Here is a 27916-nt window from a genome sequence, read left to right on the forward strand (position 1 = left end):
AACCTGTTTATAAAATATATATTATGACTGAATTGTTGTTATAATAGTCAAATTTATAAATCAACACATGTGCAAGTCTGATTCCTGACGTTTGGATAATAGGTAACCATGTTATATCATCCATCCATATCTAAAAACAAAGAAATAATTAATTCTAAGAATCTATTGAGTGTACAAAGACACAGACATCAAAACTGATATTGAACTGCCACAAGTGGTCAAAGACATTAAGAAAGGAAAGAGCTAGAAACTCACATCTTTGATGAGAAGGGCATGCAGCATGACATCAGTCAGACCATTATCCTGCAAAGAGGAGAGCAGAGATGGCTCCTGGAACACAAACACCGTCACCACTTCTGTCGCTAAAAAACAGAAAGACAAAAACAAAAATGGGGGTGGTGGGGAAAGAAATCATAATCCAATAAAATATTAAATTGATAAAAATACAGGGAGTGCAGAATTATTAGGCAAATGAGTATTTTGTCCACATCATCCTCTTCATGCATGTTGTCTTACTCCAAGCTGTATAGGCTCGAAAGCCTACTACCAATTAAGCATATTAGGTGATGTGCATCTCTGTAATGAGAAGGGGTGTGGTCTAATGACATCAACACCCTATATCAGGTGTGCATAATTATTAGGCAACGTCCTTTCCTTTGGCAAAATGGGTCAAAAGAAGGACTTGACAGGCTCAGAAAAGTCAAAAATAGTGAGATATCTTGCAGAGGGATGCAGCAGTCTCAAAATTGCAAAGCTTCTGAAGCGTGATCATCGAACAATCAAGCGTTTCATTCAAAATAGTCAACAGGGTCGCAAGAAGCGTGTGGAAAAACCAAGGCGCAAAATAACTGCCCATGAACTGAGAAAAGTCAAGCGTGCAGCTGCCAAGATGCCACTTGCCACCAGTTTGGCCATATTTCAGAGCTGCAACATCACTGGAGTGCCCAAAAGCACAAGGTGTGCAATACTCAGAGACATGGCCAAGGTAAGAAAGGCTGAAAGACGACCACCACTGAACAAGACACACAAGCTGAAACGTCAAGACTGGGCCAAGAAATATCTCAAGACTGGTTTTTCTAAGGTTTTATGGACTGATGAAATGAGAGTGAGTCTTGATGGGCCAGATGGATGGGCCCGTGGCTGGATTGGTAAAGGGCAGAGAGCTCCAGTCCGACTCAGACGCCAGCAAGGTGGAGGTGGAGTACTGGTTTGGGCTGGTATCATCAAAGATGAGCTTGTGGGGCCTTTTCGGGTTGAGGATGGAGTCAAGCTCAACTCCCAGTCCTACTGCCAGTTTCTGGAAGACACCTTCTTCAAGCAGTGGTACAGGAAGAAGTCTGCATCCTTCAAGAAAAACATGATTTTCATGCAGGACAATGCTCCATCACACGCGTCCAAGTACTCCACAGCGTGGCTGGCAAGAAAGGGTATAAAAGAAGAAAAACTAATGACATGGCCTCCTTGTTCACCTGATCTGAACCCCATTGAGAACCTGTGGTCCATCATCAAATGTGAGATTTACAAGGAGGGAAAACAGTACACCTCTCTGAACAGTGTCTGGGAGGCTGTGGTTGCTGCTGCACGCAATGTTGATGGTGAACAGATCAAAACACTGACAGAATCCATGGATGGCAGGCTTTTGAGTGTCCTTGCAAAGAAAGGTGGCTATATTGGTCGCTGATTTGTTTTTGTTTTGTTTTTGAATGTCAGAAATGTATATTTGTGAATGTGGAGATGTTATATTGGTTTCACTGGTAAAAATAAATAATTGAAATGGGTATATATTTGAAAGAACGAGATCGCGGATACAAGCGGCAGAAATGAGCTTCCTCCGAAGGGTGGCTGGCCTCTCCCTTAGAGATAGGGTGAGAAGTTCGGCCATCCGGGAGGGGCTCAGAGTAGAGCAGCTGCTGCTCCACATCGAAAGGAGCCAGCTGAGGTGGCTCCGGGAGTGACATGCCCAGGTGACCACCCTGGTACCCCGGACATCTGACAGAGGAGTGCGGGGTAGACTCTGCCCCTGAGGACGCAGGATGATGAATATTTGATTGATAGTTCCTAATAATTATGCACAGTAATAGTCACCTGCACACACAGATATCCCCCTAAAATAGCTAAAACTAAAAACAAACTAAAAACTACTTCCAAAAACATTCAGCTTTGATGTTAATGAGTTTTTTGGGTTCATTGAGAACATGGTTGTTGTTCAATAATAAAATTATTCCTCAAAAATACAACTTGCCTAATAATTCTGCACTCCCTGTATTGCAACACTGATGAAGCAGAAAGTTTAATATGAGAAAAATGTTGCATTTCTGAAGTCAGAAGAGGAGGACTCCGTAAAGTGAAAGAGTGTAACTGTGTACTCACCTAGGAGGAACAGTGAGGGGCCGTAATATTCTGCATTACTGATGATGTGCTTGAGTGAGGTAGGCAAGGACCCATCCATTACTTGGAGTTAAAAAAAAGAAAAAAAGAAAGTGGGTTCACAATACAATACAGATGTACAGCAACATATGTAAATAAGATTAGTACAAGATGTATGATCTCAAGTTCATCGGTACAACAAAGAAGTGGATTCCAATGACTCACCATGGCGGATGCCATCAGAAAAGGCAGGGTCCTGGATGGCTTTCTTCAAGAAATTTAGCATCGACTTCAACAGAGCTGCCCTCTGGGGGATACACTGCATACCTAAAGAGATGAGAATCATAGAAACTGAAGAACGCAGGAGTGACAAAATTCATATATTCATTTGTTTGCGATGTGCGTACCTGCACGAGGCGTGTTAGTAGTGCTGCTCTGTGCTCGGTGGTCTCCCTCAGCTCTGGAACTAGAAGATGTTGATGGTCGAGGGCTGCTTTCCATAGCAACTTCTGACACTGTGAGAATTCACAATGTTTCCATATAAACAACAGGGGAATATTTTATATAACCCTAACAAACAGACTACTGCTTATAAAATCTGGCCACGACCAACCAAGGACTTGATTAGGAAAACCATAGCTTTAAGTTAGGCATGATCCCCTCTCTGAATACAGTATTCACTTTAATGTAATGTCATCACATAAGCAGGGGCAAAACAGGACTAAAAGCTCTTTGACAAAGAATTAAAAAAAAAAAAAAAGGTATAAAGCATCATCATTATTGTTATACATGAGTATTATAGTGTAAAAATAAATATGTACAACTGTATTTAAAAGTTCTAGAAGTTAAGTTTTAGAAGTATTTCAATTTTCCCTACTAGGGAGGCCTTTCTAGTAATTGGCATTTGGTGAAATGGCCCTTTATTGATTCAGTGTTTTGGAGGAGCTACTAGAATTGGTTTGCATGTTTTAATGCTAAAAGCACTATACTTTTTTGTACCACATAGTGCAACAGAACATCACTCAGTGCATAGTACATTAGTCTTAATGGGTGTCACTTGTGTCACTGATGCGCATACAGTCATCTAACAACAAAGGCAGCAGGGCATATAAACAATAGGGCTGCCACAAACAATTATTTTGATAGTCGACTAGTCACCGATTATTTTTGCGATTAGTCGACTAATCAGATCATCATCCATTGGATGTACAACGTACAGCTTATTGCACCAGCATGCATCTGCTCTTATATAATTATTATTAGCTTACAGCTTTAAGTGTTTAAGGTCTGTGCTAACTAAAAATAAAGACAAGATGATAGTTTGTTAAATTTTAATGAAATGTGCAGATTGTTTCGGTGAGTTTAATAAACTCCTTGGTATCTAAAATATAACAGGACACCGGAGTAAATTCTCCAGCATCTCACACTTCTGATAATCAGCTGTCTGCTTGACGTTTATTCAGCTGTGTAAAAACTATAACTTTAATCTCAGCCAAACCGATTTACTCAGGAACAAATAAAATACTGAAAAAAGCCAAACAATAACATTTTTGAGTTATCTAAGTGACTTATATATCATGTTTAACCTGAGCAGCGAAAGACGGCGGTGGGTTTGAAAACTATTTGCCGGCAGTCTGGTGTTCTCACGGCTCTAGTGAGCCTTGAACCCCGGCTAGCTATCGAGCTAGTGGGTAACAGACGTCTCCGAAAACGTCGGAGTGCTTTTGAAAATATGTGGTGTCTTGATAAACTGAGCAGATATTTGAGGTTTACACAGCTACATTCTCGCCTGAAAATATGTTAAACATTTATTTTGTGACCCAGAAAGAATAATAAGAGTAATATTAAAACTAACTAGCGGCCGCCATTGTTGGAAACTAAGCAGGGCCGCGCAAAGAATTCTGGGATAGGTTGGGCCACGAAGTATACACCCGACCCATCCTTCAAATCAGGGGAAATGAAGGGCGCATTTCTGGGTCACATTTGTCGGAGTCTTCAAATTTGGACAGTCTTCGTCGTGTCGCTGTAACGACCTGGCGGCTCTTTTTTGCTTCTCATCCGTATACACTCTGCATCTTTCACGTGATTCAGTTTATTTTGAAAAGTCTCAACAGGATCTTGAGCTTTATTGCGAAAGGTTTATGTGGAACAAGCGGACACGCGGTGGTTTTACCTTCGTTGTTGCTAACGACAACGTAAAAACAAACGCTTGTCTGTCTGTAGTGTGGTTATATTAAATATAAGAGAAAGAAGAAATTAATATAGCCACTACAGTGACCATCAAAATAATGAAAAAACATTGCCGTAAACAGTTTATTTTGCGACACCAAGAAACAAACGATAGCGTAAAATGAAACGATAGACGTTTTTATAACGTCATCCGATATATATCGTTATATCGAACAGCCCTACAACAAAGCCATATCTTGATGCACGCTCAATCATCCAGGTAAGGAAAACCCAAAAAATTTGATTCTGTTCATCTGGATCAAGAAGTCAAGACTTCTGAAGATGTCACTTGGATGAATGATGAAACATTTCTCCCACTGAAAACGCTACATCCAGATGAAAAGAATCAACTTTTTGGCAAAGAAGTCATATGTCCTTGTTCACCTGCCATGTTTGATCAAACACATTCACATAGTGCTTGATTATTTTGGAACACGTGATTTTCCTCTGATGCCAACTAAAATTCAAAAACACCAACATTCTCTCTGTAAAGGAGTTACCCCAATACGTTTAGAAGATCTGTCAGCTCCGCATTCATCCAACAACCCTCTTTTCAAACGAGAAGTGTTCTACTCAAAGACTGGAAAGGCCGGTGAAGCACTAAGAACTCACTGTTGAGTTTATCAACAAAAATTCTCAAGTCAGCAGCAGCATTCAATCAATAACAGGTTTAAAGTTGCCCTAAATCTGGTCCACAAAGATTGCCCTCATTATACAACCTGCACCAGCCTGAATGTTTGACACCATCCAAGCAGTCACAGAATTTGGTGACAACAAATTCTTACCATACCATCCGCATGCCTGAGCAATCTAGATTCCATCCAGGGTATGTGTTTTCAGTAAATAAAAGCTAGCACCATCTACCGCATGAAAGAAGGTTCTAGGTTCACACCTTCCTGGAGCCATCATGCACATAGCCTGCATGCTCTCCCTGTGCCAGGGTGGGTTTGCTTCGTTTGTTTAGAGACATCCATGTGAGGTCAAATCAATTTTAAATTGGATGTAGAGGTGAGACCAACAAAGCGCTATGATTTTGTGGAATAAATCTATCAATGCATGTGTCGTGTCAAGCATTTTTAGTGGTCAGTATAAATAGAAAAACACTATGTAAATACCAGTCCATTGAGATCATTTTAACCACCACCCTGATGTTAAACATTAAAGAGGACATGAAACACTATACATATAGTGGCTAATATACACCATTGAGCCCTGCTCTCAAAATGTGACACAGATATAACACTGTCTGTGAAGCTGGATTTAAGAAATAAGTGCTTTTAGTTAAAAGTTTTAAAAAACCTTTTAGAGCAATCTTCTGTTAGTACAGAACATAACGTCATGTGGTTGGTTGGTTGTTTTCTAATCAAGTTTTTGGTATATTATTGAAGTTCAAAACATTCCATATCTTCACTTACTCTCCATGTCTGTGTCCATGTCCTCAGACTCTACTGCTGCACTAGGCCTCTGGATCTTTGGCTTGATGACAAAAGGGCACTCTTTTCTCGACAGGTCCACCTCATGCTATATTAAGAAATTGATAGAGAGAGGAATGAGCAAATGCAGAGGACTGAGTGACTGTATCCAAAAGTGGCTAGGTCAGGAATATGCCTAACAAACCTCTAGTCTGCAGATGAAAATGGAAAGGCCGCTGTGGGACTGAAAGGCAGCCATGTCAAGGTTGGTGATGAGGTCCACAACCCGCACTGCTCTTGTTACAAAGGTGATCTGGTCCTGCTCGTCACCCAAGAACTTGATCACCTATGAAGTACAAGATAATCATTGATATATTTCTTAAAGACAACATTATGAATGGCTACGATGTACTATAGGGCCTGTATGTACCTTAAGGAGGGCTTCCATCATTCCACAGGACACAAGGGCCTCCCCTCCAGCATCATAGCTAGCCAAATGGTAAAGGAATGAAAAGAGTGCTGTTGCAAACTGGTGTGGGTAAGGTTCCATCAGAGGATCTAGAAAGCAAAGGGGGGCGGGGGGGGTTAAAAGCTCTGATTTTATTTACCAAATTTCTTGCACATCACTCATTAAAAATTTGGGTCATAATTTCTGCTATGTTCTCACCAATCATTGCTTGTATGCAATTGCGAACCAACACGGGCAAGAAGCCATGGTATGAGGCAGTGCCGGTGCAGTCGATGATGTTGGAAAGCTTGGGCGTCCTCTCCAGATGGACAATTGAAGTTAAAGTGCGCAAAGAGGCCGCCTTGATATCCTGAAGAACAAAATCCAATACAGCACTTCAGAGAAAAGACAATGAAAAAGGACAGATATTGTGCAGACCTAAGAATAAAAAAGGCACTGAAAGTAATCATCTTCTCACACATTCACAAAACACATCAAAAGACATTTTATTAATACAATGAAAGTACATTTAGTGTAATGACAGTGATCGAGCTTGAAGGGGGAAAAAAAGGGGGGCAAAAAAAATTACTTTCTTACCACAAGCTGTTTGTCTGTAATCTGCAAGACATCCACCAGCTCCTCTATCAAGCCATTATACAGAATACTGTTGGCTGACTCTTGGAGTGCATTTGAATACACTGGTGGGGAGAGGCAAAGAAAGAGAGAAAAGGTTAGAACATAAAACTAGGACCAAAATCATGTCACTTTCTTGGGAAAAAGCTTTCTGCTCACCCAGTATAGAAATAGCATGCAGTCGGGCTTGTACAGCCTGCAACCTCTTCTTGTGATTTGAGAAACCATGGGCTAGTCGAATATGAGTAAACAGTAGGGTCTGTTTGTCTTTTGGGATGTTGTACATCATTGTCAGTGACTCCATGATTTCTGATGGGCTCTCTGAAATCTATGAGACAAAACAAGCTATGTATTAGGTCAAGAAGCCAAGATGTGGCTTTTAAGCTGTTAATGATGCAATTCTAATTTGACTGTACCTTGTCAAGCTGCTCGATGTGAATATAATGTAGTGTGTTACTACTTGTCTGTGGAGGGAATATGACATTTGGAAATGATTGGGACACAGTCAGGTGGTCAACAGAATATTCCAAATATTATTTAGTTTTTACTTTGGTTGCTTTAGTAAATGTTGATGCCTATACCTTTCTCTCTACTTTGACCTCAGGGCCCGGTTCAGCGTAAAACTCAAAGTGAAGTGTGGTGGCACTGGGAGGATACTTCTGCAGTGGGAATATGCACATAATTTATAAGTAGGCGTAATTTAATAGTTTTTGACAGCATCTATTTAGAAACATAAAACTTTCTGGCCAACAGTAATATGTAGGTGATAGTTATGAAACATCATTCACTCACAAAAAAAAAGAAAGAAAGAAAAAATCTTACCGTCATAGGCAGATCCCTGCAACATTCAGCCAGACCAAAGCCATTCTCCTTCCCACCCCAACTCTGCAGAAAAGAAAAGAACAAAGAGATTAAACAATTCAACTCCACTTCTTGAGGGACAGGTAGAATCACAATGACAAATGTTCACCAGACCTCAGCCAAGTGCTGCAGACGGGCCAGGAGAGGAGTCCTTTTTTCAGATCCCAGTCTTGTGATGTAGTTGGATCGCTTACTGAACACATAGAGTAGGTTCAGCACAGACAGGACCACCTGCATGTCACATGATGCTAACAAGGTGGTCAGGTGCTGTAAAGGGGGTGGATGGTAGATAAAACAAAAAATATTTAAGTTTGTGAACTTCATTTTCTCTGATATAGCCACAGCACAAAAAATAAACAAATATGTATCAGTAGTACTGAAGAGCTGAATTGGTTGAACCATACCTCTATGGAGCTGTAAAGGTGCCTAGAGAAGCTGTACTCAATAAGCAAAGCTGTGAAGTTGAGCACTGCCAAAAGCAAGGCTTTGAGCTGTCCATTCTCTGGACGGTCACACACCAGCAGCCATGACATATTCTCTACTGTCTGGCCTGCATCACACAGAATACCATCAAAGCGGTCCAACAGATCCACCCAATGGTAAAGCTCACACTGTTGAAAGAGATAAAAAAACAAAAAACAAATTTCAAACAAATATTACATATCATTGATTTAATTTAATGTCCAAAAAAAGTTTTAGATTTTGTATTCTACTCTCAAATTAGTAGTACTTCTGGCCATTAGGATTCTGTAATGACAGCAAGTCAGACCAATGGCAAGTGCCAGTGACATTCATACATAATTATTTTTATATTTGCTTGTAGCTCATAAGTTTTCATAAATTTAATAAAGTCAAAGTCAATTTATTTCTCATTCCCCATTCACTTTTGCATTCTGTTAATCTGTATTATTACTACACTTGCTAAGACATATAATTTCATTTCAGGGAGATGTTTCTAGGAGTGTGGTGCGGAAATGATGTCATGAACTTGTGTCAACAGGTATTGTGAAATTTCTCAAATATATTTGATGATATTCCACACAATTCTAGAGTGATGGGAACCTTGTTATAAGAGTTTGTGTTTTATAAAAGACTGAAGGAGTAGCTTCTCCTTCAGCCTAATCTTCTTACCTTGCCAATATTCCAGGTCTTGATATGCTGCAGTTCAACCAATAGCTGCTCATCGTTGCATGCCTTGAGCTTCTCTATAAGTATCCTGCAGTCAGCAGGCTGTTGGTGCAGAAGGTTTAGGAAAATATTTGGTCAAGCACAGTTCCTGGATCCTTAGGAGTCTTCTCAAAACACAATATAGCACCCTAAACAGATGATCTATGCTGATAGACAGTGAAAATCTCCATTTACACTGAACTAACAACTCTGGGCAAACACAATAACCCACAATACTTTCACTCAAGTTGTTTAAATATGAGAAGGAAGAGAAAAGAAAAAGATCAATTAACAAGTCAAAAAGCAAGTCAAAGTCAAACTGAGCACAATCTAATGAACTGGGCTTAAAATTGTACATAGAAATACTATGTGTGTATTTGAGCTACTTTAAGCTGGTAATCACACTCTTTGAGAAACAAAGTGAGCCTGACATTAGCAATGCTAGCACCACAGAATTCTTTAATGCCAGTACCCTTGTGCAAAATGTGGTTGAATGCCATTTTATTCTGAAACAGTTTAGATACAGGCATTTATTTTCTAAAACAAAGTACTGCTAGAATTCTCTGCTTTAGCAGGGCCGTGACTTGTTTTACTTTCCACCTAGCTTGTTTACAACTTCCCTTCAAAAAAGTGAGGGGTGCTGCAGTCTGCCTAGTGGTGGAAGACTGTTCAACATCTTTGAACCAACAGTTAAAAAGCATAGTGAATTACTTGGTTTAACTGACCAATACTTCCATTTCTGAATAGCACAATCCTACAAGACGTGTCCTGTCCTGTCACTGTTTACTTATCACGGCAATCAGCTGAGCAGGCATTATCATCAAGGTAAACAACAGTATGGCTGTTAAATGTATTAAGTCTTCAGCTCTAACCCCTTACCATTCTTAAAAACTCCAACATTAAAGTATTTCAGTTCAATTTAACAAAATTCAGTTCAGAGAGTTCAAGATCCTTCTAAGATAAATACCAGAATTTTTCCTGTAGAAATGTTTGGTGCTCAAAACAGTTACAGCCAGACCCACAGTAATTAATAGAATTGGAATAAAGTTATTTCTGTATCCAGTTTTGTTAACTGGGGTTTCATTAAACAAGGATAACAGCCATTCCTGCTTATCAAAACATTACAGATAAGAAAATTCCAAGATTTTTACTAGAGAAGTTATCCGAGTTGTCAACTGTATCGTACACATCATGCTTGCAGTCATAGTCCCCCCCGCGCATTTTTGGACATGACACACTGTAAACTTCTTACAATATAAAAATAAGAAGCATCTTCAACAAGTTCTTTTAGGCCCTGCTCCCATTATGAACTCTTATCACAATTGGCTAGAGAAAAGTCATCCTAAATATCCCAACTACATGCAATTTAGGCAGCAGTGAGGTTAGGAGCTATGAAAGAAAACGCAGCCAGCATCAAATATACTCACAGCTTCCGTAGGTGTTTTCTTTAACTTGCTTCTGTCGACCTTCATTGTCAATAATCTCTATTTGCTGCTCCTGTTGAGAAATGTTAATGTAACCCATAAAGCAACATCTAATAATGAATTTCAGTGTGCTGTGATGCAGATATTCTTCTATAGCACTTGGGTAAATATACATTTGGACTTTACATATCTAAATACTCCCAGCCAAACAGTTATTCAGATATTGAAATATTAACATTAAAATGTCTTAAAAAAAACAAACAAAAAAACCCCTAAAAAAACAAATAAGATACATACTTACAAAAAAATATTTGGCAATGCCCACTTAAGGGCATGTTCCAGTTGCTCTATCTGTAAAATCAAAACCTTACATCAAAACAGTGTTCCATATGTTATTTAAAAAAATGCTCCAGGTAAATATGTAAATTATTTGGATAATATCCAGTACATAATATAACACAAAAAAGTACCTGCTGGCTATATATCTAGGTAAATTCGTACATTATGTACTTGAAATACACATAACAAAATACAGACAGTCGACTACAAATCTCAACATTTGGCAGGGCACTCAATGAATAAGCAAAGGTAGATGATATGGCGATAATCCCCGAAATTCTGTTACAGCAAAAAATGATTGATCACCACCAGTGGTTAAAAAGGTGATGAAAACATTGACATTTTCTCAGGCTCTCTAAAAGTCTGATGACCACAAAGCAAACCGGGCAGAGCATTAGCTGACGGCTAGCGAGCAATGTACGACACAAAGTTAATCAAATTATATTGGGTCCCATTTATTGGCCTAAAACATTAGCCCGACGTTTCATCACTTTCAAATTCAGGGGAGATTTAAGCCAAACAGTGCGCCTCTCTGTTTGCTTTTCCATAAACTCAAACGACTCGAAGCTTACAGGTTAAAGTTATAGCTACCTAGCTAACAAGCTAGCGTCGGTAATAGCTTTATTATTTACCTAACGTTAACAAGTTCCTATTCAAAGCCCACTCTGCAGTTATAGGTCATAAACGTGATGCGTTTTGTTTGTAATCAGGTAGCAACACGTCTAAGAAAACGAGAACCCCTGTAAAACTCAACGTAGCGACAGAATCGATCGGCAACGTTTGCTGCGGAGATGTTAACCCCTGACCAGCTAACACCGAGCTACCGGTACCGTTAGCAAACGATCTTCCTCTGAAATTCTAAGTCACCAAACGTTTTTTAAAAAGTCAGCCAAGTCATAATCAAGTCATGCGTGTCATCAGCGATAACCATTCACAATGTAACTAAACAAAATTCAAACCGCTAGGACCATTTGTGGCACAGCTGTCAAACCAGACCTTACAGATTCACCATCCTGTCCTGACCTGACTCTTGACTAATTTAGGTCGGGGCTGCACAGGCCGCAAAAAGGAGCCCGCACTCCCTAGTTCTGTGCTGGCCCTACTCCAGTTAAGATGAATCTGTAAACAACTCGGTGACTAGCGACAAAGAGAGGAATGTGTGCAAAATACCTGGAAACACTAACGTGACTTTTTTTTCTTAGGCTCGGAGTTCCTGGCTCTAAAGCTACAGTCGTTGCACGCGCTAGCTAGCGAGCTAGCTACCGTTAGTTGAGCAGTGAGCAGAAACGCAGAACAACTCGCTGAATCATTGTCGGACTGGTCAAACGTGACACTGCGAGTTTTGTTTTTAGTTTGCAGAAGGGAAAATTGACTACCGAATCAATTAAGAAGTTTGTTCGTCCGTCCGGAGTATTACAGTATCCCCGCCTGTTTCCATAGCACATAGGCACTAGCTCTTGGCACAGTCATGATGAGTGTGGGTAGTGTGCAAAAAGTGAATAACGCTACGGCTGGGAATGAGAAGCCACTGCTGTCTGTATCGATGCAGTGCGTATTTATAACGGGGCAATGGGCCCTCTGTGGGATGCACCACCAAAACATCTTATCATATTAAGTCGACACAGTTCTTCAAGTTATTTTCATGAAAGCATACCAGGCACACCAGCGTAAGCGCCGACATATTCATACGAACTTACATGTGCAACAAAATATTGTGCTAGCCACCGTGAACACTTAGAAAAACACAAGCACATTGCATCAAAACAACTTTAGGTATTTGATCCATGAATATTTACAAAATAAATAAATCAGAATTTTTAAAAGCCTGTTTACAAAACCTGGACAAGTCAGGAGTATACACTTTATTTCAGCTAAATAAGCTTAGAGGTTGCTAATTGTCTAGTTCATTGATATTTTTTAAGATTACTCACTGTTGCATTATGTGTGTAAGACTTCTCTGATGAAGTAAGCAAGTACTTAATTCAAACCTTTAAGAGCTAACATACTGATGTTAGAACACCGACCTTGCTCAGTTACTCAGTGCTACATTATAGCTTATATGATTTAAGTGTAGTTTTCTCCATATGCCTAATTCAACTAAATTCAGTGTCATTTAAAAAAAAAGAAGAAGAAAGGGGGGGAAAAGGGAAGCATTGTTTTCTTTTGGCACTATATTTGTTTACCAAATTAATCTGAATTATTCATGCATTATTTATTGATAGACAAATTCAAATTACACAAAATGAGTGGGGACTAAATTAAACCCCTGCCAAATCTTTTATTGCAATATCAGTGGATATTTTACTGACATTGGTTGTATATTGGTGATTATTTAAAATAGTATTTACAGGGTTTTTTTTAAATTATAAATATGGATGTCTGCCAATATTGATTACAGCACGGACATAAAACCAAAAAGTTTCCAAAAGCTCCACACACCCTGTGAGAGGTTATGGTTTTTCCCTAAATTAATATTTGGGTATGATGAGCAGCACAAACACTGTCACTGAGCCCAGTTGTTCAGAGCTGAACAATGGCTGAAAAATAGAAATCACAGTAAATCTCACCAAGACCCTCTGGTTAGACAGATATAACCACATGGAACCAGAAAAGAAGGTCACATTTTCTTATTTAGGAATTTCAATAACTTCTGCTAGTTTGAGTCGCGGAAAAATATTTCAAATACACCAAAGTGTTTACTGTCAGAAATACCTTGCTCCTCTTCTTCTTATTGCAAACTAGAATGTGCCAAAACTCTGCCAATGGCTATAGGGGGTGTTTTGTTTTTGATATTTAGTGCTTTTTGTGCCATATGAAGACAAAGAAATCATTATTTTTTAAAAAATACTGAACTGTTTTTATGTCGTTCAGCCCTTCAAACTACCAAAGCATTTAGCCCGTGGAAATCTCCTCTAACACAACAGATAAACATCAACCACTGCCATCTCTGAATACCATCTTATTTGCCAATAGGCGATGTGAAAATCGACTGATACAGATATTAAGTTGTTACATCAATTTATCCCTGCAGGTATATTCTTCATGTATAGTGTGCATTACCAGCTCAGTTCAGTCAAAGCAGAAAAAAAGAAAGGGGGGGAGGCAGTACTCACCAGAATCTGATCTGGTTCAGTGGTTCCACCTTTCTCATCCTTGATTTACTACGCTGTTTCTTTACACAATCTGAAAACATATGACAAACAATGAAATTAGTTTTGAATGAAGAAAAGAAAATGGAACTGCTTGGACACTTGAAACACCATCTCTATTTCTCCAAACGTCCGTCATGTCAGTGTTTCAGGAAGAATTTCATTAAAACTGAAAGATTTTCTACTTTGTAAAATTAAATATAGTTAAACACTTATTTCTGTTTCACTGTACCTCCAGTTTTCTAACTTTGGGGCCTTAACAGTTTCCTTTTAGACACAGGTTTCAGGATGTATGTGGTTTTGCACATGTGAATGACATTTCTAACTTATCTGTATCTTCCTTAAGTCATTATTTTTAAACAAACTGAATTCTTTGATATCTTGTTACTAATTGGACAGTGTGCATAACTGCTATGGGAGTTATTTTTTCTGTAAACATGGACAACAATCAACAGATCCTTACTGTTAAAAATTTTCTCAAGTTCAACTTATTTGTCTGCCATTAAACTACACTGTTCAGCACAGACTTGCTGTTGATGTGCATGCCTTATTTATGCCAACCAAACAGAACTTTATTTATGAAAAATCCATGAGAGAGAGTAGTACTCCACATAAAACAATTTCCATTTCGGCAATCTCTCTCATTAAATCATATGGTACTTTAATATCACAACCTCCATATCACTGAACAGAATTACCCTAATTACCCAGATTTTAAAGTACATTAAAATATTTGCAGAAAAACTTGTCACATCTCCACTTTCAAACTGTTTTATACTTTAATAAGCTGATCACCTTTAATGAGCGAGCTGAGGCCTGGCATTAATGAATTATCCCGGCAATAGTTTGATTCAATAATAAAGAATACAAAAATCCATGAGGCACTCAGGGGAGATTTAAGCCAATGACGGAGAAGTGGTCTACTTCTTTGTCATACCATCACAATTAACAGCGATTAAGAGTATGATGAGATGGTGAAGGGAATCTGACAGGTAACAAATATTCACATTTCAGCAGCTCGGTATGTTTTCACCAAGTGGTTTCACCGCTTGATCTCAAGACTTGTATATGTAAATGAGACAGTGAGACTCACCGGCATCACATTTATAAATAAAGGATAAATAAAATTTGCAAATGTAGCCGAGTGCAATATTTTCTTTGACGAAATCATGCTGATTCTACCGATGAACGCACATTTAATCTAAAACCAACCTGCAGCATTTATAGCTGCTGACATTATGGAATGTTGAAGTCATCATCCGAAACACAAAGTGAAGTAAAGGCTATTATTACTCCCAAGTTAACTGAGTTAGCTCCAAGTTGAAAGCGTGTTCATTCAGCTCCTATCCCATTGTTTCTAAGTGTTGTTTAAGTAGCTTGCTACGCAGTTAAAGATCAGTCACTAGTGGCGCTAACGTAGACAAAGTTAACAGCTAGTCATCTGATGTTAGCTAGGTTTACTAGCACTTTTGGCTAACATTTGCTACTTCGGCTTTAATTCAGCTTTGACGGCTAACGTTAGCACATCACGAAAAGTCAATCTGCAACACACACTTTGACTCAAGTTGTCTTCATTCCCGCCAAGAGAACAAGCCGCAACAGAGGGAGAAAACTGGCTTTGAATTACTTGCACAGAGGTGCAAATACCCACACACAGTGAACATGACTCTGCGTGTTAAGTGTGCGGCTTCTGTGTTAGAGGGTTTCGCGCGAGCTAATCGGCTAGCCGTTAGGGCTCCTAGTCCGCACAATGCTCTATCCATGGGATCACGGCTAAATTAAAAATGGCGGTTTACACTGCAAAAGACGCATACATTACCATTAAAAATACACTATTTTGGTGGCTCGGATCCCGTGACGAGAAGCAATCAGCAATTTACGGACGATAGACGTCCATCACCGCTTTGCTAAACCCTGTGTCAACACTTTAGAATAAGTCTTTCTGCCTACCTCGAATGCGTGTTACATTTGCTTCTCCATCTTGCACTAACGAGTGGTATGGCAGTTTAGTTCTCGCGAGAATACCTGCTGTTGCGTTTACACAGGGCACTCCCTTGTAATTGCTATTAAAAAAACCACACAAAACAAAAACAAGTGCTAAGGCATTTCAGATTGGAAGTAAATGGCATTTCCAGTCTCGACTTTTTAAATTAAATGTGCAAACGAAAGCACACAGCAAAAGTCTCCAGGCTTTCTGAAAAATATAGTTTAATATCAAAGTGCATTCAAACTTACTGACATTTGTGGAAAAAAGACTGGACATTGTATTGACAAATGTATTCAACCCTAAAATTAAACTGTGGGATGTTAAGATGTTAAAATAATAATAGTACAGTAATTCATAGATCAAAAAAACCATGAGAAAATATGTTTACACCCTTTATTAAAAATACCCAAGTAGGTTGCTAATCTCTACAATTAATGAAACTGTACTTTTATTGGGGAAAAATCATTAAGTGTAGATGTTTTTAATACAACACAACATTCCTTGTTTGTGTATTCAAAAACGTTCCTAAATGACACCTTCATGAATGCACTGACACCTTGGTTCTCCAGCAGACATGAGAAATCAGAAGACCCACCGGTAGTGCTTTTGGTGACTCAGCAATCATCAAATAAACTCAAAGAAAAAAAGAAATTTTGCCCAAGGTATATTTTATCATTTCCAGGTCGTATTTAAAACACATCATGTTTAAAATGCACAGTTCACACCAACACAAGAGTGAAAATCAACAATAATATAAAACTAAATGGATGAAATTTAACAAGGGCATTTTCCAGCACGCTTCCAATAACACTAACAAGACAACATGGACTTAGCATGAGAGTTACTGCATACAAATATAAAAAAGAACTATTTCAGATATTTCCCAAATACAGCAATGTATAATGTACAAGTCATGTTACGAAAGATCTGAAAGTTTTTGAACTATAAAAGAATTTAAATTACAACATATATTTACATATCAACTCATGTCCTTCACCTTCACAAAGTTAAATCTACATCTCTGCCAACACTTTAGGACTAGTACATTCTGTGATACAAAAACACATTTCTATTTCTGACCCAAGAGTCCTGCTAACATCCGGGGCGCAATTTACGGCAACATGCAGGAACCTTTTTTTGTTTGTTTGTTTGTTTTTAAGTCTAAAATTGTTCTGCATTTAAGCAGCTATATTAATTACAAATATTACAAGTATTTACAGTGACAACAAAGCAATGGCTACAGTTTTTGTACAAGCATAAAGTGGTTGAAAATACTTGACGTGGGGACCAGAAGATGAGGTTGTAAAAACATACAACATTAAAACAGGATAAGAGATGGCAAAAGTTCTGCCCTGTTAAATAAATATGAAAAGAATAAATAGAATAATGGTGGTAAGTCCTGGCATTAGTCTAGCACGTCAGCTGTCATAGGTAGAGCTACAATATATGGAGATCTATTTTCTATACAAACATCAGGGGCAAATTTCTCAAAAAGAATTAATACATGTCGCATATTATATGCACACACTTGAGTTTTGTACAACCTCTATTGTAATAAAAATTAGGTAAAAAGGAAACTAAACAAAAATAATACTACAACTCTGTCAGTATTTGCACCAATGGATCTTCTGCATGGGAAAGGGGCCTATACAAATATCACATTAACTGTTTTCTTTCCCTTTAAAAAAAAGAAAAAAAACTTATGATGGATAGTACAAACATAAATACAACCTCTAAAATGGCCTAAACAAAAGAAACCATTTGCCTTTGTCAATTACCACGTTAAATCAATATCCACCTGACATTCTGAAATTCAAATGTGACGTCAAATAGGTGGTAATTAACAGTTAATTACCACGTTAAGTGCTTGTCCAGCATATTACAGTGATTCACTTAAAGCCACACATGTGCTTCTGAAAATACCTTTATGCAGATGAGGGTGAGCAGAACTGGGCAGAGTAACTGGTGTAGGGCAAGAATTTTTTTTGTGAGGTTCGGCAACGAGTAAAAACAGTAAACAAATTTATCTGGAATAAAAAATATAGATTACTGTCTCTTTTTCCTTCAGACCTACTTCAGGTCTTTTCTTCATTCTCATTCTTCAAGTCTTCAGCCACATTTCCAACACCTCTCACAAGAGAAGTTTGCCATTGCGGTGAATTTTCAGGATTTTTCCAAGTCTCTGTTTTGCAGTCGCAAGTCCTTTCTTTGGACGTTTCCCTAAATCAAGGTATAAGGGAAACATTAAAAACAAATAAACTTTATAAAATATGAAATTATGCTGTCAAAACTAAAGTTTACTCAAGTTTATGCTCACCTTGACCAACTCCTGTTGTGCCCTGACTGGATAAACCTGCAGGGGATGCACCGGAGTGAGAGCTGCTATTTTGTGGAGACAGGGAAGGTCTTCTTGATGTAAGAAATACACCCGGAGCCATGGCTCCACTGCCTCTAGGTCCTCCTGAGCCAAAAGGTCCTGGTCCTGCTGTATATTCATGGTCCAACAGACTAGCAGAGTAATAATCCACTCTTCTGTCTGGGCTGACGTCTGCTGCAGACTCTGGGGCAGGTGTTGGAGAGGGTGGGGCTGGCTCGGTCTGAACAGGAGGTGGAGTGATGACAGGAGCAGGGGGACGCTGCTTTTTCGTGTACTTCCTTTTAGCAGGCTTTTGCTGCTCCTGTTGCACAAACAACAAAGTTTTTCATCTTTTCCAAGGAATATTAGAAGACAAGATTTTTTTTATTAGTTCCCCCCCACTCACTTGTTGTGCCAGCTTGGCAGCAGCTGCAGCAAGGCCAGTTTCTACAGAGGCAACTCTTGCTCCCTCCCTGGCTGGACGATCCTGTTTGGGAAGGGTGGGCATCACCCTGGCTGTATATGAAAAGAAGTTATTGAGTGACTAAACATCAGAAAGCTAAAAAGAAATTTGATCGATCCTTCTGCCATGTTTACCTTTTGGACTCCATGGTGTGTCATCCCAGTTTTTCTTCCGCTTCATCTTAGTCTTGTTGGTGTGATCCTCCTCATCAGATTCCAAGGATGGGTAAACTTAAAAAAAATAAATAATTTTAAAAAATTATCATAATTAAATTTTGGCTTGATCAGGAAAATTAATCAAAGTTGTACTGCTCACCATAGTCTGAATCTTTAAAACAAGTTCCCAGGGTCTCCTGTTCATCTGGACTTTCCTCGTCACTAAGGTGACGGGCTGGCCGTTTAATTGGACGTTTTCCAGGTCGCTGAATGACAGGTTTCTTCTCAGAATTTGCTGTCTTTTTGACCCCTCCTGTCACCCATACAGCCTTGCCGCCCTTTTCCTTGACGACCCCTAATCCTTCCGTCAGGCCTCCAGATATAGACAAAGGAGATGAAGAGGATGAGGAGGAGGATGACGAAGGGGGGTTGGCCATGGAGAGCATCCCTTGAATGGCATCACGAGTGCTGGGAGAGGCTGGGGCTTCCTCACTGAGAAAAGTACACAGCCCATCACTAATCACCTCGCAATATAAAACTCTTACACAAAGTGGGACCCCAAACCCATTGCAAATTTGTAAAACAAAGGTTTTCAAGATTACTTCATCAACAATATGAGTCATTTTCACCCGCCTCCACTCTTGACAAAGGTATACAAAGTTTTCTGGGTGTTTCAGCTGCACAGCTTCACACAGTACCATTTTATTATGATTATTTATAAGTACCAACACACAGATGATCCAGGCAATCTTACCCGATTGCTGTAGAGTCCAAGCCTGCCACTTGCTTGCTAGCCTTCAGTAAGTCCAGAATGCCCCCTGCACCACCCTTCACTCCATGAGCAGCCAGTGCCTCTTCATCAGTGGTGTAGTCCTCCTGAAGCCACATCAATTGTTTAAAAACTGAACATCAAGTTCTTGTCAACACTCCATGGCTTGTCTTATGAAATAAAGCTTTTGTTTGCTCAGCAGGGGATAACAAAATCAATATAAGCGATTTATGATTTATGAAACATTAATTATAGTGTAGTGAATAGTTTCTTTAAATCTTTGGGACTGACCTTTTCTGACTGTTTTAAGTAAAGAACACATTTGAATTGGAACTCAAAGACCTGAAAGGATGGCCGTTTCAATAATAATCTCACCTCAATGTCAAAGTCAACTTCTCCGGGCTCTCTGATGCGATTAGGGTCAGAGCAGGGTTTGGCTCTGGGCAGCTTTCTAGGAAGACCTGAAGGTACATTTTAACACTATTAAATTACAGCTTTGAAACTACTACTGAATTATATTAGAAACCACATTTTGTTATTAGTCCCAACATTCAAACAGCTTTACTTAAGTATGATAAATTTTAATTGCAATAGATGAATAAATGAATGAACAGATTAAACACATGTATATATTTCGTTCAAGAATGCATAATACACTTACCACTCAGCTTCTTCTTCTTACTCAGTCCAGCTGTCTTCCGTCGTGGAGGTGGGGTCTCATCAATCTGCAACTCATCCTCAGACTCCAAGTCGGACAGACTGGATCCCTCCGTCGCAAGATGTTTGTAGTTTCCAGCACTTCCTGCACCATTACTGCTGCCATCCTTCTTACTGAAGCCAGAAAAAACAGCAGGTAAACACATCGACCTGTAGTAAGATCACAGAACCAACAGGAACCCTTGAAATGGCTGTAAAGCTTACCTTTGAATTTTTCCATTGGTCAACACAAGTTTGAGCTTGCTTTTATTTATCTTCCCTTCAAACTCCTCTAATGGTAACTCCAACTGCAAAGAGAGATCATCACTATAAGGATATATGAAAATGAAACTTGTTCACTGAAAATGCTGGATAAGCATTCCCATTATCATCACAAACATCTGCAAACATCATACCTTGTTCTTGTGTTTCGACTTTCCAGGTTGAAATTTCTTGAGTGTATGTTTGGTGTGGATCTCAATCAGATCGAGTTCTCCTGCTTCTGCTTTAAGTAGTCCCTTTTGACTCTTCTTTTTGGTTCCTGGGGGCCCAACACCCCCTGTCATCTCCTTGGGCTTGGGCCCTTTCTTTTTTCCAGGGGGCCGTCCTGAATTCTGAGAGGTGGTGAGGGGAGCTTTGGAGAGTGGCGAACCAGGAAACTGAGGACCAGTGCGGCCAATGTTTTGCTGAAAGATATCCTGAAAAACAGATTATTTTTTAAAATCATTAAAACACAGAAAGAGTAAGAAAAACATATAAACATTAACATTTGTAGAATTAAAACAAGCTTTCAGTGATTTCATTTACCTCTACCAGACGAATCTCCTTGGCCAGGTCCTTCACCAGCGCCTGAGTATTGATGGTTTCTGGAATCTCCACTTCATGATCTGCTAAAGCCTGAGTGTAGGAGATAATCATCAATCATCTCCTTACAACATTTTCCAAAGCTACAAGTGATACTATGCTCTTTTTATGTTACTATGATTATTATTCTTATCATTATTTCACACATTACAAACTGTCACAATGGGGAAATGGCTATATATCACTTTACTGTAGAAATGTCACTACATCAGACTCTACAGTTACAAAAATGATGTTACAAGGAAAAGTTACAGGCTCAGAGCCTGAGGGCAATGCCATGATGGCTGCCGAGGGGTAAGATTAGTGTAATGACTTTGGTCATGCAGCAGTATTTTCTGTCAGTGATCGGTAACTTCCTGGAGTCTCTGCTGGTTGTCTGGCAAGTGCTCAGAACCAAGACATAACAGACATAACACCGTGGCGAAGCCACAGGACGTCATTTCTACACTGATTAAACAAACAAGCTTCAGAGGTATAAGCAGTTTACGGCCATCTGACAGAGACAGACATGAAAGTGGAACTGATTTTCTCATTTAACTCATTCACTGCCAGCCATTTTCAAATCAGGTAACTCCCCACTGCTCATTCACTGCCATTGACGTCTATAGACGTCAATGGCAGTGAATGAGTTAACTCTTTGCTAGGGAGCAAATAAAAACACATCCCAAATTAGCAGTTTTCTTAACAGCATTGCTGCAATTTAATGTTTTGCTTCTAAACAAGAAAAATACCATGCAGTAACTTTCATGTAATCATTTATGACACTATAGATTTTACTGCATTAAAGTTAATGTATTAAAACAATTGTAGAGCTGTATTTCTGCTCCAATCAGTAGCATTCTCTGGGCCAAAACAATAATAATTAAAAAAAAAAAAAAACTTCCCATATTTCAAAGTCAACTTTAGAAGGGAAATAAACCAAGCAATAAGAGAATCAGTAAAACTGGACTAAAATGGGACATAACATTGCAAATGTTTAAGGTTTTACCTCTTTGCGGGTCCAGCTGCGGAAGGCATTGTTTAGGGCCTTCGCCCCATGAACCAGGTAAGTGGCAGGATGCCTGCGATTTTCTCTCAAACCTGTCAGACCAAACACCACAAAGTTAGCAATACAACAATTATTAACAGCAAACACAGACCAGCCAAGTAGTTCAAATAAAAACATAATAAAAGCCAAAGCCCTTACCTCTGAAAGTATCGAGAAGGTGCTTTCCTACATACCAGCACACAGTCTCAAAGTTGGGAAATTTGAACAAGTCCGCTGTGCTTAGTCTCTTCTCTATTTCATATGCCCTAAACAATACCACATCACAAAAAGTTATTTATTGCCACCAGGTTAAAATATCTCTGCAGACAAGAAAAAACAACAACAACAACCCACAAGTATAGTAATTTTAACCAAATACAGAACTTCAGGCTTGAGGAACAAGAAGTGAGGAACCACAACAATTAAGGGTGCAAGTTCCTTCGTCCGCCATGTCTAAACACTGACATTTCAACATTTCAGTCAAAAGGAATACAATTATGCTCAATTAAATATACTTGACATACATAAGTTTATCAAAAAACTAACCGCAACTGCATGTCAATGTTGAGACTATGCAAGAAGTTTCCTCCAAAAGCCAGGCAGTCCACTGGAGTGAGCACAGCATGAATCCACCCTGGTTAAAAAATAAATAAATAAAAATCCACACTATAAGCAGATCATTTTCTCTCAGCTTTGGCTCGTCTCTCTAAAACAAGGCTTTTACACAACTGTGTATAAATATAAAAATGTAACTTAGGCATTATGGTGCATACACAAAAACAGTGTTGTAAACACCATTGTAATCTTTACTGCTCACAAAACATTTTGTGGCATGTTATTGCTTTCATAATCTAAATCAAAGAGAAAGAATGCACACCAATCATCTTCTTCTTCACTGGTAACTTTTAAAAGCTGTTCGACCTCTGTTTGGATATTGAACTATAAGCTGAATTGTTGCAATATACTTGGTAGAAACAAGACTCCGCCACAGAAACATAGACAGTTTCTACTTTACTTATTTTCTACGGCTTTTTTGTGTTGTCATCATGTAGAAACCAGATGAAATGCCTGATATTCATATTGTAGCTGAGTTAATGGAATTAGTTTGAGATATCTGACAAAACAAAACTCTGCTCTAACAAAAAGAATTACCCAAGTGCTTACCTGTTGGTATGAACAAGGTGTTTCCCTGTTTGACAGAACACTTATAGCACATGTCAACCTGGTCCCCAAAGAACATCTCATTCTGGTTAGATGATGAACTCCATCGCTCAAAAAGTGCCAGGTTGGCAGGGGTGGGGGAAATTAAATAGAAGATTTTCTCACCCTGAGTAAGCACAATAAGGGAAGCTTTAAAAAGATGCAAAACTATTCGTTTAAAACACAAACACAAAAAATGAATGTGAACAGAAACCTTTGAAACAATTAACACTTACCCTGAGGACATGGTACCATACTGAGGTGCCTCCAAAGTCAATATGGAAGTCTGTGTAGCTATCCTTCACTCCCATTAGGCAGTACTTTTGCACATTGGGACGCTCGAAAACAGACTCTTCAGGCCAGAGGTTTTCCACCCAGGAAAGTTTCCTCACAATCTTAGGCGTCTCCACCAGGTTTGACAGTCTAAGATAAATCCAAAACTTTTATTTAGTCTTCAAAACTCCACACCAGTAACGACAATGTGTTACTTAAACGTATATTTAGTAGAATGACTGACTGTCTTTTCATACCTGGTCTCAGAGAACTCCAGGCTGATGACATTGAGGACCCTATCTCTGTTGGGGCTGTTGTAGTACTCAACAAAGTCGCCCAAACGCATCTTCAGATCACACTGGCGTGAAACATCAATTACATCAATCTGTTTATCCGAACCTGAATTTAACAAAATGCACAGGTTTCAGAAAACAAAGCAAACAAAAACGAATTTACCGATTACAAAAACACAACCTAACCATAATTTAAATTGTAACTGTAACTTTACCAATGTAGTGCTCCACATCACTGACGCCAAATGATGATGGAGGTAGGGTCATACCCAGGCCATCCCGCCGCAGAACCATGACAGGTACACTGAATGAATGCTCCTCCAGAAACTCAACTGTAAGTTGGGCCCCTGAAGGCTTTAGCAATATTTCATCCGCACTGTCACAGAAAAACAAAAAGTACGTTTTCACTCTGATCACAAGAAAAAAAAAAACAATAATAGGACAGAGTGATTTACAGTGTTATTACATTAAAGATCAAAAACCCAGGATGCTAACTAAAATAGTGACACATGGAGTAAGCAGTAATAACTATAACACCAGTCTCCCTTACTAACACACATACAGAGGACTAGCGACTGGCTGGCAACCTAAAGTCCTTGCAAAAACCAGCAACCACTAAATTCCTGAAATTATAATATTTATTCAGTCAGTAGTCGGTGTTGCTAGTTCACCAACCGGTTTCAAGACCAGTGTTGGATAAAGACTAGTAGAATGTAATGCAATCAACTTTAATAGCAATGTATTTGGGATGTTAGCAACTAGTCAACCAGACAACTAACTGTCACTATAATCTATCTAATAGAGCAGGGCGATATGACCAAAAATATTTATCACAATATACATTTGAAAATTTGCGATAACGATATAACTGACGATATCATTGATAGAAGACAAAATACTTTACAACTCCACAACTTTATTAGTGCAAAAAAAAAAAACCATCAATGTATTTTCACTTAAACAAGCAGCTGTTTTTTTATCTGCATTAAAGTTATATAAAAATTTAACAGTGCAAATTCCTTGCTGACAGTTTAACCAAAAGGCATTTCCAGTGGAAACTGGCCGACATATCCTCAGCATAACCATGTATAACATCCACAAAACTTAAAAAGAGGTTATACACAATACGGTAATATTATGTTGAAGCACAGTACGTATCACTCCGCGAGGCGCCTGCCTAAGATAGCCATAATGCACCGACAATCCATCAAGCGGTGCAGGTTTGTAGCTTAGCAAAGTCGTACTAAAACATTTGACAGATTTTCGAGCGCCGTGCACATAAAATCGTTTCGAGGTCAGTAAACACAACCAGGATTCATACATAAGGCACACGGGATTATAAGGGGCACTGTCGATTTTCAGAAAAATCAAAGGATTGATTTTAAGTGCGCCGTATTTTCCAAAAAACACAGTAACAACGACGGCCTGCTAGCATGCGCTACCAAAAATAGTGCTTTGTTGTGTATCTGACGGGGGAAAGCCAAACCAGTTCCACACCACTGAAGTTGCAGCATTTTTACAAACCAGTTCTGGTTCGTCCGTTTCATTCAACGATCCGCTTTCGCCCTTCTCATTCTCTGTCGCCGGCACGCTTTTTCCGCAATGTGCGTATGAAAACAAAGGCACTGCGCATGCGCGTTTTACCCATATTCTATTGCAATATTTCATTTTTTATTATTGCCCAACATTATACCGGTATTACCGTGAACAGTATGATATGGCCCAGCCCTACTATCTAATTGTTTTACATTTTAAATGCTGGTAAATTGTTGTGTCCTAAATGTTATGCAGCCATCTGCCACCCGATGGAGCATCGTCATTAAACTGTTCATCTTTGCCTGATTTTTTTTGTCAACACTATTATTTCTAGTTATATAAAGGTGAGAATAAGCTGCGAAAATGAGCTTTCTCATAGGTGTGAAAAGGCTTTTCCTCAGCGATAAGGTGAGGAGTTCATTTGGGAGGGGCTAAGAGTAGAGCTGCTCCTCCTCCACATTGAAAGGAGCCAGTTAAGGCGAGCTTCTCTAGGGTAAGGTGTTCTGGCCGGCCATGTCCTACCGAGAGGAGGCCCCGGAGTAGACCTGGAACACGCTGGAGAGATTACATCTATTGGATGGCCAGGGAATTCATTATGCATGGCACAGTCTATCACACTTTTCAGTCGCTGTTTATTTGTTTTTCGGATGTTATTTTGTTACATTTTAATAAAACGTGAACATGTTTTGAAGTAACGTTTTCATATCATATTTAACATTGGTTTAAGTGTTTTTCTTCTTCTTGTGTGTTTGGAGTACTATGTGCAACATTTTTTTCTTTGTTTAGTTGACTAAGAAATTAGTTGCCAGGATATTATAACAGCAATAGTACATTAAGTTCTTACAATGTGAAAAACACACTACAAACCATGATTTTCTTCAAACTTTTGTTTTAGCAGGATGGCAGGTGAGACTTACTTCGGGAAGGTTCGGCTCCGTAGCTCCCTAACAAACTGTGCGCTCCCTGTCTTAACAGGCTTACTTGGGTCTCTTCCTCCAGTGGCACCTCCATCTACTTGCTTATTGCCTCCCCGGCGTTTGCGCACTAAGAAAATGGAGAAAACAGTTTTCAACCTGTACATTTCTATGAAAAAGTCAACTAATAATAACACCAACCCTGAGAGTTTTACTTAAGAAATGATAACTTACTAACAGAAGGCCCATGAGTGACCTGACAGTTGGGGCAGTGGTACAGGTCAATCTCAGCCGCTTTGTCTTCCTCTACTCCAACACAGCTACACAAAAAGCATACTTATATCAAAACAAAGAATGGCTCCATTACACAGAAATTTTACAGTGAAGACAACAGATGTAACCACATCATAAATCTAATAAAGTGGGTCAAAGCAGGAAAACATCCTACCTTCCATGAAACCAGTCTTGACAAATGTCACACTCTATCATGAAGCGTGTCACATCATATGGCAGACGACACAGACAATACACGGGCACTGATGCCATGTTCAGTGTGTTTGTGCAAGATATTTATGCAAAATATTTTCAAATCTAATGGAAACGAGTGAGGAGAGACTAATTAATCAACAAAAGGAATTATTATTTATGTGTTAATGGTAAGGCTGGTGAAATCTGTCACTTCACGTTCTGATTCTTCTACTTGATGCACATGTCCAGAGGTTTACTTGAAAACCTGTTAAAATAAAGGGAAAAAAAGAAAAACAAAACTTGTTAGCAGCTCACCATAATGACCCCACACTCCCTAGTAGAGAGCTGATTAGAGCAACATATAAATCCTGTTCCCGTCATAACGAATAAGTTTAGTCGTTTACTTGAATGATCAGCATTTTGTTTCGGTGGTACATGAATTAATGAGCATCGGTGCATATTGGTCAAATACTAATCTTTGCAGATAAGCTCAGACTCATCCCGGACGAAAATTCAAGATCGCTTCTGCTCAACAGCTGTTAACGCTAACGTTAGCTCCGTTTGTAAACACTCTATGCATAGTGAATGTTGTGCTGCTAGCTTTATCAACGCACTTATACATACAGCAAGTAGGCTAACGCTAACGTTAGCCGCGTTAGCAAGCGATGTAGTTAGAGAAGAAAATTATTTGCCAAGATGTTAACTTAAGCAAAAGTAGCTACGAAGCGTGAATGAACCCTTATATGTATCTGATGCAGCTAGTATATTTCAGCCAGGAAAACGTTGTTGCTGGTTAAGACGTTTGGATTTTTCTTTCCACGATAGCAACTCACCAAAATGTAGCTGCGGCTGGGCCAACTATTGAAAAGCCGTTGTAATCCCTACG

The 27916-nt window shown here is 39.1% G+C and overlaps 2 protein-coding genes across 16 annotated transcripts in view; both read right to left on the minus strand.

The window, feature by feature from the left end:
• The window catches only part of huwe1 (HECT, UBA and WWE domain containing E3 ubiquitin protein ligase 1), a 51853-nt gene extending 35772 nt beyond the window's left edge, over positions 1–16081 (minus strand). For 9 of the 15 annotated variants that reach the window (XM_042227874.1, XM_042227867.1, XM_042227860.1 and 6 more), the window contains exons 1-20: positions 15980–16081; positions 13994–14063; positions 10843–10892; positions 10545–10614; positions 9082–9180; positions 8355–8561; positions 8065–8217; positions 7912–7974; positions 7671–7748; positions 7506–7553; positions 7249–7417; positions 7054–7154; positions 6676–6826; positions 6439–6566; positions 6214–6354; positions 6012–6117; positions 2775–2882; positions 2593–2694; positions 2371–2451; positions 256–362 (exon numbers count right to left, since the gene is read on the minus strand). In XM_042227874.1, the coding sequence (XP_042083808.1) occupies positions 256–362; positions 2371–2451; positions 2593–2694; positions 2775–2882; positions 6012–6117; positions 6214–6354; positions 6439–6566; positions 6676–6826; positions 7054–7154; positions 7249–7417; positions 7506–7553; positions 7671–7748; positions 7912–7974; positions 8065–8217; positions 8355–8561; positions 9082–9180; positions 10545–10589 (1887 nt within the window). In that variant the 5' untranslated portion in view covers positions 10590–10614; positions 10843–10892; positions 13994–14063; positions 15980–16081. The other 6 variants (XM_042227847.1, XM_042227840.1, XM_042227842.1 and 3 more) reach the window with 6 other exon arrangements.
• Positions 16082–18147: 2066 nt separating this feature from the next.
• phf8 (PHD finger protein 8) lies at positions 18148–27108 on the minus strand. The gene is made up of 21 exons (XM_005914790.3): positions 27011–27108; positions 26797–26882; positions 26566–26692; positions 24328–24488; positions 24077–24218; positions 23783–23969; positions 23511–23673; positions 22893–22980; positions 22506–22612; positions 22308–22399; positions 21263–21352; positions 20872–21153; positions 20681–20763; positions 20421–20590; positions 20135–20220; positions 19745–19866; positions 19151–19482; positions 18970–19065; positions 18779–18888; positions 18334–18694; positions 18148–18236 (listed from the first exon to the last, which is right to left on the minus strand). The coding sequence occupies exons 1-21, from the start codon at positions 27106–27108 to the stop codon at positions 18148–18150; spliced, it is 3072 nt and encodes a 1023-aa protein (XP_005914852.1).
• Positions 27109–27916: the final 808 nt, after the last annotated feature.

Source organism: Haplochromis burtoni, unplaced genomic scaffold (assembly GCF_018398535.1).
Source record: "Haplochromis burtoni strain Fernald_Lab_line unplaced genomic scaffold, NCSU_Asbu1 Contig_9, whole genome shotgun sequence".
Taxonomy (NCBI): Eukaryota; Metazoa; Chordata; class Actinopteri; order Cichliformes; family Cichlidae; genus Haplochromis; species Haplochromis burtoni.

What these genes read in the sequence shown, in the direction of transcription:
- phf8 (XM_005914790.3), bottom strand. Translation starts at nt 27,108, where the DNA reads ATGGCATCAGTGCCCGTGTATTGTCTGTGTCGTCTGCCATATGATGTG. An exon ending in TATGGTACCATGTCCTCAGG is followed by an intron (nt 23,674 to 23,782) that starts GTAAGTGTTAAT and finishes GTGCTTACTCAG; the next exon opens with GGTGAGAAAATCTTCTATTT. An exon ending in CACCTTGTTCATACCAACAG is followed by an intron (nt 22,981 to 23,510) that starts GTAAGCACTTGG and finishes TTTTTTAACCAG; the next exon opens with GGTGGATTCATGCTGTGCTC.